Source organism: Euprymna scolopes, chromosome 2, assembly GCF_053919585.1.
Source record: "Euprymna scolopes isolate OS-2025 chromosome 2, ASM5391958v1, whole genome shotgun sequence".
Lineage (NCBI taxonomy): Eukaryota > Metazoa > Mollusca > Cephalopoda > Sepiida > Sepiolidae > Euprymna > Euprymna scolopes.
Window position 1 is genome coordinate 170434400 of NC_136483.1, and position 12894 is coordinate 170447293.

Below are 12894 nucleotides of genomic sequence, written 5' to 3' on the forward strand. Positions count from 1 at the left end.
TCTATTGCGTATTGAGCTTTTTTAATTCGGTTGGAATTAAATTTTCTAATATATAAATACTGTTATTTATATTAGTTTGAAGTTTACCATTGTGTATATCAGGTAAACACTGCATCCCTTTGATTTCATTAATATATAAGTGATAATGTGTGTATGAGAGGACAATTCTCAACCTATATACTCAACGGATTTTTGATCTATAGACTTGACAATTGGTGTATAGGATATTCAGACATGTGGAAAACTAATTGGTTTTCATCCAGAAAAATGGGCTGATAAGGGGTCAAAATTGAAAATTGTAGGGGTTGTCTGATTTTAACTGTTTCATGAATACGCATGTGTGAATGGTTCCCATGACAGATTCATAATCGTAATAAGTAGGTTTCAAAACACTTTTTAAAGATTGTGTCAATCCGGTCTAATGGTTATCGTACTTGACTCACTGTCTTTACATTTTGGTTTCGATCTCAGCTTGAGTATTTTGGGGTTTTTTTTTTACTAACAAGAAATGAATTGTTTCGAAAAAAACATAATACTCGCATGCACATGTCTCAGTTTCTGTATGAATTAAAATATAATATTTATGCGAATTTTATGATTGAGCAACATCGTGCAGCCTGCTAGTATAAGAAGCAATAGTCTGAAGCTGAAACATGAAAACAATGATGGATAATTAGTTATATAGCTAACTCTTACAACAGAAAGGTGGAGCATATGAATTAAAAAATAATTGCATGAAATACTGCAAATACGTAATCAGCTCAATTGAATGAAGTTCAATCCTCTAGAGCTAAAGTAAACTAAACGGGAGGTAAATTAAATTAATGAATTAATATAAGTTCATTTACATGTTCCAAGGAATCCAGACAAAAACAACCAGGGTCAGTGTACACTATTATTCAGAGGTTTTCAGTTAATGATATTTATTAATAAAAAAAAATTCCTTTTGTCGTCATCTGTTTGACAAGATATATGTATGAATATCAATTTTTAATGATTTTTTTTTTCAAAATATGGTTCTTTTTAAACTCTAATTTTGCACACAACTGCAAAAATTATTGTATATTTAGATTAGCTTAAATTATATGGGTTAAATTTTCTTACTTTTGATAATAAATCTGGAAAATATTCACGGATGACTGTCCACGATCGTCCAGTAACTGCAAAATGGATTCGTTGATTCTCTTCATCGATTCGAATACTTGCATTGCTGCCAGTCTAAAGAGAAAAAAATTCAAATTTTGATAATTCACACTATGTGTGTGTGTGTGTGTGTGTGTGTGTGTGTGTGTGTGTGTGTGTGTGTGTGTGTGTATATATTGGGTATTGAATAGTGTTGGGACGATTAACTTTTGGGGGAATCGGAATTGGAAAAATTTGTGCTAATTTTCTGATGTCTAAAACGATTCTTTTAATTGACTTTTTCATTTTATTTTGTTTAAAGCCAACTCTTCTACTGCTGATAGTAATGAGAAAATAATAAAAATCTATTGGTTTTAAACTGCCAGTAAAACTAAAATCGATAAATCATCCCCCACATGCGTATTTTTACATTTGAGAAAACATCCGCACATTTGTGTTTTTATGATAATCCTAAAAAATAATAACTTTATAGTTAAATATTTCAAGATTTATAAAGAACTGTAATAGATAATTGTATCAGAACTGGGAGTAATATTGAAACCGTCCCATCACAAGTTTGGAGAAAAATAAAAGTGAAAACAAAATAAAAACTATTTAAATCACAAAAAATTGTAATATTTTTTTTGTTGACACTTAAACATTTGACTTAAGTTGAAAAGTGAAGATATCATTAATTACTACACAAAGTGGAGTCTAATCGAATCTAAATATCATTTTAAGTAATTTAAACAAAACAGGGTACCTTATTTTTCTTTCTTTTTTAAGATCTGTGTATTATAGTCATTAATATCCTTTCATTGTAATAACATTTTGAATAAATCACACGATTAGTGAGCGTTATTTCTTTATTTGTTTTTCATCTATAAATGTTACTTTTTCGATGAGGTAGACAGCATTTAACGACATCCACTACAAACACCTTCCTTCTCTACTGAACTCTTGCAAGGGTTTCTTTTTAAAACCAACACAAAGTCAAGTATCTGCAGAATGTATTCTTGGTTCCTCCTCTTCTCTCTCTCCCAACAATCGAGCACAGCATATAATAACAAAACTCTTAAGCACGTCTGACAGCACTGACTTCTGCCAACAGTCTGCCCCTCCTCTTAACAACACAGGCTTTTTATATGGCAAAATCGTTCACCTCTATTTGCATATTCTCCTAACTCACGTGATCACTACTCTATAAATACGAGCCTTGACCGTTTCTTTTCTTTCTTTTTATTTATTTTCGGTGACCGACCCGCACGTGGTCTATCCAGGTAAGTCACGCATTTCTCCACACTTTTAAGCTAAGTATAGGTTGGTTGGTTGGTTGTTTTTGTTTTACAGCATATCAACCCTTTTCAGGTTATTTAATGCCGAATCCAGTGATTTTGAAGAAAATTTTTGTAATAGAGTATATTTGTTTTTTGCAAGTCAGTTTCTATTCAACCCATAGTTGGGACCCTAACAGGTACTACCACTCCGGGTCAGAGTGGACCTGGGAGCAATGGCAATTAAAGGGTGGCTCCACACTCCCCAGAGCCTGCAAGCTGGGGGCTCACCATCGGATATAGTTTAAGGTCATATCCAGGACCCTAAGTATAGGAGATTCAATGCTGGTGAGGAGGTCTCTTTCAGGTTTGATTTGCCTTGAAACGATACTACCTTCCTCTCTTTTTTTATTATTATGCAACAATGTTACTCATTTTCTTCCTTATATTAAGTGGTTTCATGCCTTGTTTGGGGGCGATTTCAAAAAAATAAAATAAAATAAAATAAAAAACGATCTGGCAACATGTTCACAAAAATAATCCAGTTATGTCTACTTAACAACACAAAGTATTTACCCCAGTGGTGACCTCTTCAACTTTTCGATCTTTTTCATCAGCATAGACAAATTCTAATGTTGGTGTGTTGTTGTTCTCTGGGGACTGATAAGCTTGAACCAAGATGACTTGATCGTTACTGTCGACCATGTGACACTCGCGAGCAACACTGAGGGCCGTTAGCATATTATCACCTGCAATCAAAAATGATCGGAAGAAAAAGAAAATCTGTATCAAATGAAAATTCTTCGCCAAAAACTTTTAAAACATTTAAATAAATTTGTGTTTCAATTATTATATAATACATGCACTCGTTTGTATGGTATCACTCACCCCTTTGTAGCTCTTCAACTTTTTTTAGTTAAAATAAAATAGCAGGCTTACAGATGTAAAGATTTAATACTGGCTCTACAATAAGTTTAAAAAGTGATAATGGATTTGAAACAAAATTTAAAAATAAAAAATTTAATTTTTGATTTCAAATCAATTTTAATTTTTGCTGAATAGTTCTTATTTACAACAGCCTCCATAAACATATTTGAATTAAAGTCGAACCCACATCTGACGAGTGGATATGTTCCCGAAATATCATATCATATGCAGAATTTTCATCAGACCACATTGACGGAAGTAAGAATATTATATCATGTAATAAGAGTATAAAAATGGAAATGGAAAAAATACATGTATACAGGGTGTCTCAAAAAATGTACTCACACTTCGAATGACAATAAAACCTGTATTTATGAACATAGAAGACAAATGTTCACATGCGATTATTGTTCAGATAATCTGATAACGTGCACCAAAGAATTAAAAAATGTCACAAAACATCATTTTTCTGAGACATCCTGTACATTGTATTACAAAAATGGACTCTGCATAACTCGTTCCATTGTTGTGTATCTTAATTTGCTTCGGTTTGTGTCTATCTGATATACATCTGCATTGTTTTGTGTTCTTTAAATTATCTTTATAGAAATATAATTTATAAAACTATGTGTCTGTCTGTTTCCATATTTTCAAACTATCTGCTCTGAAACTAAAAGTCGCAGAGCAGTGCTAGGGGCCTCAAATGATTGGATTTTTACCTCTGCATTGTTTTGTGACCTTTAAATTATCTATAATATAAACCTCACCTGTCTGTTTAAATGTATGCATGTATGTTTGTATGTATATCTGCCTGAGAGGGCTCCCGTAAGCCGTGGTGAAGGCAACCTTTCTTGGAGAAGCAAATCTCTGATTTAAAAAACCATAAAGCGGGAGACCAGTACCCGCATTAGGCTGGTCTGCAGTTTAATTTGTTGCTGGCTATCTTGCTCTTGCTTGTTGCTGGATCTCGACATTTTGAACCGAGAGAGAGACTTAGCTGTCGTACAAAGCTAAGACTCTGTAACATCATCTTTGTATAGATACTCTCTCAGGCATTTGGGCTCATGAATTTTAAATGTCTGAGGGAGTGGCACTCGTCTGACAAGAGACGTTGCAAGCATTATGTCTGCCTAAAACTTTCGACAGAGGCAACGGATTTTCATGAGATCAATATCGTTTCGAAGCTTGACCCTTTAGATGACAAATACCAAAAAATTAGCTAAAAACATTAATTCCTTCACCCTCAACTGGGCACTTTTCTACAGAGAGGGGTTGCTTTTTTCACAGATATTTTCGAAAGTCATCCTCTCTTTTCGATTGATTGGCCTTAATTTAAACCTATGTCACTTCTGGTTTGGCAATGGACGTAACGGCAAACACGTCACATTTTTTTTTTTTCACATTCTTTTCCTCCTTCGCGGTACGGGTTTGAGCCTGCCTGCCTACTAACACACCTCCAAACACCCGGCCAATGGAGAATTCAGGGATACACCATCTATCTGTCTGTACATGATATCATTGAAACTAAATTCAACCAACAGTAGTTAGTCTTTATATAAATATTAATATTTTATGAATTCATTTGAAGCAATTAGATTTTTCCAGTTTTTTTTTTTTTAAATAAATTTGCTCACTAAACTGTTTCTTAAAGGTTAAAGATCAACATGTTAATTTAAGTCTTAAAGTCAAATAATTTGCATGCTAGAAAATTACTAACATCAGAGACTACTTTATATCTTTACAAAACCTCAATTTGCATAGAATATTGTTGCCACATCTGGATGAACATTATTAAGGGATGTGAAAAATGTGCCCGCTTTCATTTCGTTGTCGAATAGGCAAAAGGTACCGTCAATGTAGCAAAAGTAAAGATCTGGTTTATGGAAGCCAGATAATAGACCCTCTTCATGAAAATGCACAAAGATATTAGCCAAAGCTGATCCAATGGAGAACTCATCGATACACCATATATCTGTCTGTACATTATATCATTGAAGCTAAATTCAACCGACATAGTGGCGAATTTCATCAATTCCATGAAAATATTTTGGGGAATGGGGTAAGTTGGAAGTTCACTCCAATATAAAGCGTCAGCACATATATTAATAGTCTCTAAGAGTGGGGTACAAGTGAAGAGATTAGAAATATCAAACAAGCACATAAATTTGTCAGAATGAGTATAGTTTTGCATAAAGTTGGCAAAAGTAAAGGAATCTTTAATGCAAAATAAACTATAATGTTCCAAAACAGGTTCTAAGATACTTGTCAGTCATTTGGTTAACTTGTGTTGAGAGGAGCCTATCGTGGATCTCAATGGCACCCCACGGTGGGTCGAATTAAATTTGAAATGGAAGTGGGAAGAACACCCATTTGGCAAATTTTTGGAACTTCCACAGAATAGTCATTTTATTGACGTAATCTTGGTGATCAATTATGACCACGTCGGAGCCTTTGTCAGGTTTTATGATAACTAAAGATTTATCATGACGAAGTGCTTTGATTGTACGATAATGTTCACTTCACTATTTTGATTCATAAAACAAGACTGGCATACCAGCATATGAACGTGCGACATCATTAAACCACTGTCCTTAGAGTCTGAAATGGGAGGTATTCTTTCTAATTGGGCAAAAAAGACTTTGAATTCAGCGTATATCTCTTCTCATTTTGGAGATATAGGAGGAATGCCTTCTGCACTCCCCCTATATCCACAAATATTTTGTGGGTATAGGGGAATGGACTTCTGTATTCATTAAATTGTCTTTTCCAACACTGGACATGCTAATGTTTGCGACAAATGGTCAGTTAAAGCCAGAAGTCCTCATCAGGCAACGTAATAAATGGTTGCTTTTTACAGAAGAAACCAGTCCTCTGTGGAAAGCAACTATTTACTAAGTCATCTAACGAGGACTTCTTGTTTAATCGATCATTTGTCCAAAACATCAGCATGTCCAGTGTCACAACCTTGTAAATTTGTTTATATTAATAAAAAAATATATCTTGCTCTTCTTTTATTGAGCACTCATAATAACCTCGTTAAATTCATTAGTTATCACTCTTGAATACTTTTAACCTGATATATATACCACGTTAAATGAATTCAAGAGTGATAATTTACTGAGGTTATTAAAAGTGCTCAATATCAATATATATATTTCAGTGAATGCGAGTGTAATTAGCTTAGCAAGAGAAATAAATGTCTTTTTCCTGTTTGAAAAAAAAAAAAAAAAAGAGTCGATTTCATCCGTAGTATCTGACCCTTACCTGTTACCATGACAGTCTTAATATCCGCGTGATGTAACTGGTCGATTGTAGGTTTTGTTTCTGGTTTGATCCGGTTCTCCATTACAACCAATCCGACAAAGTTCAAATCTTTTTCAACTTGCTCTCTACAAAACAACAAACATAATTAGTGATGGGAGTTTGATATTTATCCCTGATTCCAATATAATTACAGATTTCGATTTTGATTATAAACCTCTAAATATTTAACTATAAAGTTGTTATTTGTTCATGATTATCATAAGCACCCAAAATACACACAATGAATGTATAGATATTTTCTCAAGCTTGTGGGGAGGGGTGAGCTCTAATTTTTAGTTTTAGTGGTAGTTCAAAACCAGCAATGGAAGATTTTGTTTTTAAAAACATCAAATGAACAAAAAAGACAATTTAATGAATCATTTTTGGCATCAGAAAATAGGCACAAATTTTTCTGATTCTGATCTCCCAAAATGTTCCGATTTTAATGATTCCAGATTCCAATTAATCATCTCCACAGTAATAACAATTTACTGTCATTCGCCTACAAAATAATAAAACTGTTTTTTTCTTTAACCAACTTTTCGAATAGACTTACAAATGAACAGATCGACAGTTTCTTCAAACAAAATTTCCAAGAACTTCCCATCGGAGGGAACATCTTTACATCTGTGATATCTACGCTAGTTAGATTGAGCTGGATTTATCAGAAATTTTTTTTTTTATTATTACATTTTCACCTCAAACAAGGCATAGTGCCACTTTGATATAGGGGGATACTATCAGGGACTTAATTTGTAGGGATACTATGTAGGGAATTGAGCAGCAAGATGTAGGCTTACATTACATTTGAACTTATGCATATCAGTACAGTCAGGAACCTGGAAGAGAATTCCAAAGTCTAGCAGTTCTGGGGAAGAAACTATTAGAGTAGGAGGCTTTCTGGCATCTGGGAATTCTATTGCTTGTTGGGTTTGTCCGTGGTATTCTCATTTTGAGTGTGATTTTCATAATGTGATTTTCATGATGTAACCAGGTGTATCTTGTCGAACTGTATTTATGTCGGTGCATCTTGTCAAACTCTGGAATCTTTCTGTCAAACTTGGGAATTTGGACAGAATTTCAAACGGAACTCTTTATTTACTTTCTGGTATTTTTCGGTCACCCACACTTCAACCTTCAGGTGAATATCACTTTCACAACTGATTTTACCAAGTATTCTAAACACTGCAGACAATTCTAGTTGGAATTTTAGGAGCCTTCAACCTATTTCTATTTCTTTTGTAAATATTGCTATTTATTATTAATTATTATTACTATACATTACTGCATAGATATCTATATATCTAGAAAAGTGAAATTGTCTGTGTGTGTGTACATTTCCCTACCAGACTACTCTGTCAATTTTCAGTCTACAGACTCAAGATATGACATTGGGAAAATCTTTTTAATCAGTTTTCGAACAGAAATTTTGTTGTAAAGGGGTCAAAGTTCAACGATTTGACCTTTGAAAACTCTACCAAACATCTCCGCCAATTTCTGGTCTAAACACTTGAAATTTTAAATGTAGGTTACTTGGACATGGGTCAAACTTTTTAATTTGATTTGAGGCCAAAACAGTAAATGTTAAGGGGTCAAAAGTGGAGTCAAAGTATTTTAAAAATTACCTCTGCGGTCTCTACCAAATTACTCAGATAATTTCTGGTCTAAACATTTGAAATTTTGCATGAAGGGTATTTGCACATAGGGCCTGAGCAAAGCCGGGCTAAACTGTTAGTATATATATATATATATATATATATATATATGTTATTTGTTTATGTTTTTGCTATATGTGGTGAATGAATTCAATTATTTACCAAAGTGCATTTTTACCTAAACGCGACTTGGGAATAATTTTCCCTTTAACCAATTTGGTACCCTCACATGGGGAGCAGCATATATATTGTTTTTCTTTTTTTTTTGCTTTTTTTTTTTAAATATAATTATCCACTGACATGTGTTTCATCATTTACGACTCATCAGAGTGGCTGAATCTAGCAAGATGAATCTAGATTTCGAATTTAGAGATTCAGCCACTCTGATGAGACATAGACGACAAAACGTGTCAGTGAATAATTATATTTAAAAAAAAAAAAATATATATATATATATATATATATATATGAACAAATGATTAATAAAACATGTTAAAAGACATCTTGAAAAAGAGTTATGTGTGTTATTGTTTTACTTATTACTGTATATATTATTTATTATTTATAATTAACGGTTCCATATTGTATTAAATTCTATACTAGGCATACTTAGTAATTGGTTGTCTCACAGTATATGTGCTGCTTCCTTGAGTTGTCTTAGTGTTCACCGTTCTTCTGTTTATAATTTTTACTTCATCCCATAATGGTAGATGGTTTTCCTTTTCCCTCCAGATATGGTCAGCTATACTCGATTTTTAAATCTCTCCATGTACTTATTTATATAACATAAATAAACAACCCTCATCTAAAAAATTCAGAAAGAGTCACCAAAAATGGTTAAAGAGATTGTCACCATCACAGAACCAGAAAGAATGAGTGAGAGGGGCAGAAGCTTACCTTAAAGGAATTTATTATCCAAGAGGACAGATCAATAAGCATTTGTTTACATTAGATTTGAAGATTAATATGCTGTAATCAATTGGAAAGAAGATGCGCAGATGAGATGGGAGACCAAAAATTAGTTGAGCATTTTCCAATATAGCTAACAGAACAACATTTATTGGGTAAGTTTCTACCAGGAATTTATTTTGTGATTATTGAGATTCCCTAGATGACCATCCAATGTCAGCAAGTTTTTTTCTTGTTCTAACTTAAGACTCAAGACTTCATGTTTTAAAGTAAATAAACCCTTTAAAATAAGTTAAAACAAAAAAACTTATCAGGCGGGTAAAACAGTAACCTATCTTACCTTTGGTAACATTTATTTGTTATATATATTTGTTTTTTTTACCACTTTTTTTTTTCTTTGATAGTTACACTGGAAAAAGCATAAATTAGTTATACTTACCTAGTGACTCTTTGAACTCGCATATAGTTGAGTTTCAGGGGTTTATATGCAAATCCAAGGACTCGATAACCATGTTTGGTAAATTTGATGAGAATTTCTTGAAAATTATAAGGAACTAAAAGATAAAAAGTTACAAAAAAGTTTCATCAGTTAAAAAAAAAATAAAAATATGAATCACTTTCTCATTTAAAAAATAATATAAAATGAACAACATTAAAACCGATAAATTCAAACAATATCAGAGGTGCCTTCAATAAGTTTCCAGACTTTTTTTCATATGGGCATTTTTACTGACAGTCCACATATAAAACTCTAGTCCCCTTCAAAGTAATCTCCTCCGGCTGCAATGCACTTGTTATACCATTCTAACAACTTCTAGAAGGCTCCATGGAAGTCCACTTATGTGAGCGTATCAATGACTCGTCACAGATTCTTTCATCCCCCATTTCTCAAATGACAGCCTCTAAGGTTTTCCTTGAGCTTAGGGAATAACTAAAAGTCACAGTGAGCAAGGTCTGGACGAGGGAAGGTGAGAAACTGTCTTGATGTCCATCTTGTTCAAATAGTCTGTGACAAGGATGGAGTTGTGAACTGGTGCATTGTCCTGGTGAAAATTCTACAGATCTCATTTGAAAATTGCTGACCTCTTCCGACAGAATCTCTTCCTGAAGACCCTTAAAACTTCAACTTAGTATTCCCTGTTGACTGTCTGTTCAATAGTAACCACGTGCATGTAGATCATGCCCGTGCTGCCAAAATAAAAAGGATCATAAATTTCTGGGTGGATTTGCTCTGTCTGGCCTTCTTTGTTCTGAGAAAGCCAGCATGTTTCACTGGGAACTGTTTCTTTGTCTCTGTGTCATAGCAGTAGGTCCAGCTTTCACTGCAGATCCCCAGAGCATTAAGAACTGCAAAATCTGAATTGATCAGCTCGACCATCTCCCTGCTATAACGAAAATGTCTTTCTTTCTGATCTTCTCTGAGCACTCTTGGGACAAACTTCATACAAATCTTTCGCATCTTCAGTTCTTCACGAATAATTGTGTGTACAGTTCCCACACTGACATCAAACGGCACTTATTGTCTCCAGAGACACACAGCGGTCCTTATCCATGAAATTCTTTATTTGGCCAATCAACCCTGGCATTCTGACTTCCTTATCTCATCATCCCTGCTTCCTTGACTCTCTTATGCTACTCAAAAACCAATGCTTGATTTATGCATTGTCCAAACGCAGCCTAAAGCATTCCATACATTTCTGTGGCATTTTTTTCCCAAGTTTAAAACAGAATTTTACTGCATATCGTTCTTCTGAAGTGTCCTTATGTCCAGATTGTATTTTTGAAATTTGCCAACTGTGACAATCAGGCTTTAGTAGGGTGTATTCCAATTCCCGCCCTATCTGTTCATTTGAACCTGAAATCAAAAAATTGGTCAATCATCTCATCAAATGTATAACATATCGAATTTTCAAGAGTCTACAACAATTTTAAATATGTGTACAAAAAGTCTAGAAACTTATTGAAGTCATTTCGTATTCAAACTATTTTAAATATTTTACCAAATCGTTTAAACCTGAAAGCTTGGCATTGAAATTGACAATTAAAAAAAGGTTTGATCCTTGTCCCTTATTTTAAAAACAAAAATAAAGAAAATCTCTGTATGATGTACATAGACATGATGGAAAGAAACATCACATAAATTGTTCAAGCAGTTTTATTTTTATAAAAAAAAAAATCAATTTTTAAAAAATTTGAGTTTTTCCTATGTCCCATGTTAAGAACGGCATTCTAAAATGTCACAAGTTTGAATCATTTGCAGTTCTCTTCCTTGTCTTCAGCGTGCTTTCAAAATGCTATCCCAATATTACCACTGTTCGTTAGCCACAAATTTTAATTTTCTTGTTTAAAATTAATTGATCAATTTACATGATTTTTGATGTATGCTATTTTCCTACACATCAGATTTTTCTTAATTTTTTTTTTTTTTTTATATAGAAAATTCTGAACAAGCACCAAAAATTCACTCCCCTCATAAAAAAAACATATCTTTAAAGAAAATAATTTTAATGCAAAAATTAGTTTAGTGCATAATTATTGAAAAATAAATTTCAAGAAAATTAGGTTCTTACTCAGATTAACAAGTAAAATATGACAGTTCAAAATAAAATAACAGAAACACATATAGATGTGCTTATCAATTGATAGTATTAGTGAACACCAAAAATGATGGGAAATTATTTCATAGAATTTTAATAATGAATAAAATTAATTTACTATTTGAACCACAAGATTTCATAGCATCTTACTAGCAGAAGGGAGATAATCTATGACAAACTGACTTTGAGACACATAATGGTGTCACTTGATTGTAAAATTAGACATTATAAAAAATGATTTCTTTTCTGAAATATTATTCAATATTTTTCTATTATTTTTTCATGCATACAGAAACTTTTGCTTGATAAGTAAGTTATTACTAGGGCTGTGACAACAGAATATTCTTTTCATTCTTTTGACTCTCGGGTATATATCCGACACAGACATACTTAATCAACCGAGAACCACATCCATCTATATAAAAACATATAAGATATTAACGGATATATACTCAAGAGTCAAAACAATAAAAAGAATATGCTGTTGTCACAGCCCTAGTTATTACATTAAGATATTGTGAAGGTTACTGCAAAGAAGGTGGGTTCCCTCTATCATGCTAGAAATCGCCCATGGATGGAGTATTGTTGCCACACCTGGGCTGGTACGTCTACCACCAGTCTCTCCCTTGTGGTTAGGGTCCAAAACAGAGTTTTCAATCTAATAAGTCCCACATTGTCCACTTAGTTCCAACCCCTGTCCCATCGCCGTAATGTTGTATCACCGTAATGTTGCATCTCTGTGCCTGTTTTACAAATACTTTAATGGAATGTGCTCTGATGAACTCATTGCACTTTTGTCTCCCTCAACATACACATCCACGGTAAACCCGCATAGCAGCAAAATCTCACCCCTTCACTGCTGAGATCCCTAAATGCCAGAAAGCTTTCTACTCTAATAGTTTATTCCCTCGAATAGCTAGACTTTGGAATTCCCTTCCTGCTACCTGCTTCCCTGGCTGTGCTGATATGCAGAAGTTTAAATGTAATGTAAACTAATATCTTAATCTTTTCTAGGCATGATCTCAAATAGTAGCCCCTTGTGACCAAGTGGCTATATGCCTTGTTAGGTGCGAATGTGAGTAAAAATATATAATATAATATTATTTA

The 12894-nt window shown here is 33.4% G+C and overlaps 1 protein-coding gene across 1 annotated transcript in view; it reads right to left on the reverse strand.

Moving 5' to 3' along the window:
* The window catches only part of LOC145298768 (polyamine-transporting ATPase 13A3-like), a 195046-nt gene that overhangs the window by 14483 nt on the left and 167669 nt on the right, over positions 1–12894 (reverse strand). Inside the window, exons 21-24 of the mRNA XM_080144344.1 lie at positions 9630–9744; positions 6588–6712; positions 2973–3145; positions 1105–1218 (exon numbers count right to left, since the gene is read on the reverse strand). Coding sequence (XP_080000470.1) covers positions 1105–1218; positions 2973–3145; positions 6588–6712; positions 9630–9744 — 527 coding nt within the window. The remainder of the gene's footprint in view (positions 1–1104; positions 1219–2972; positions 3146–6587; positions 6713–9629; positions 9745–12894) is intronic.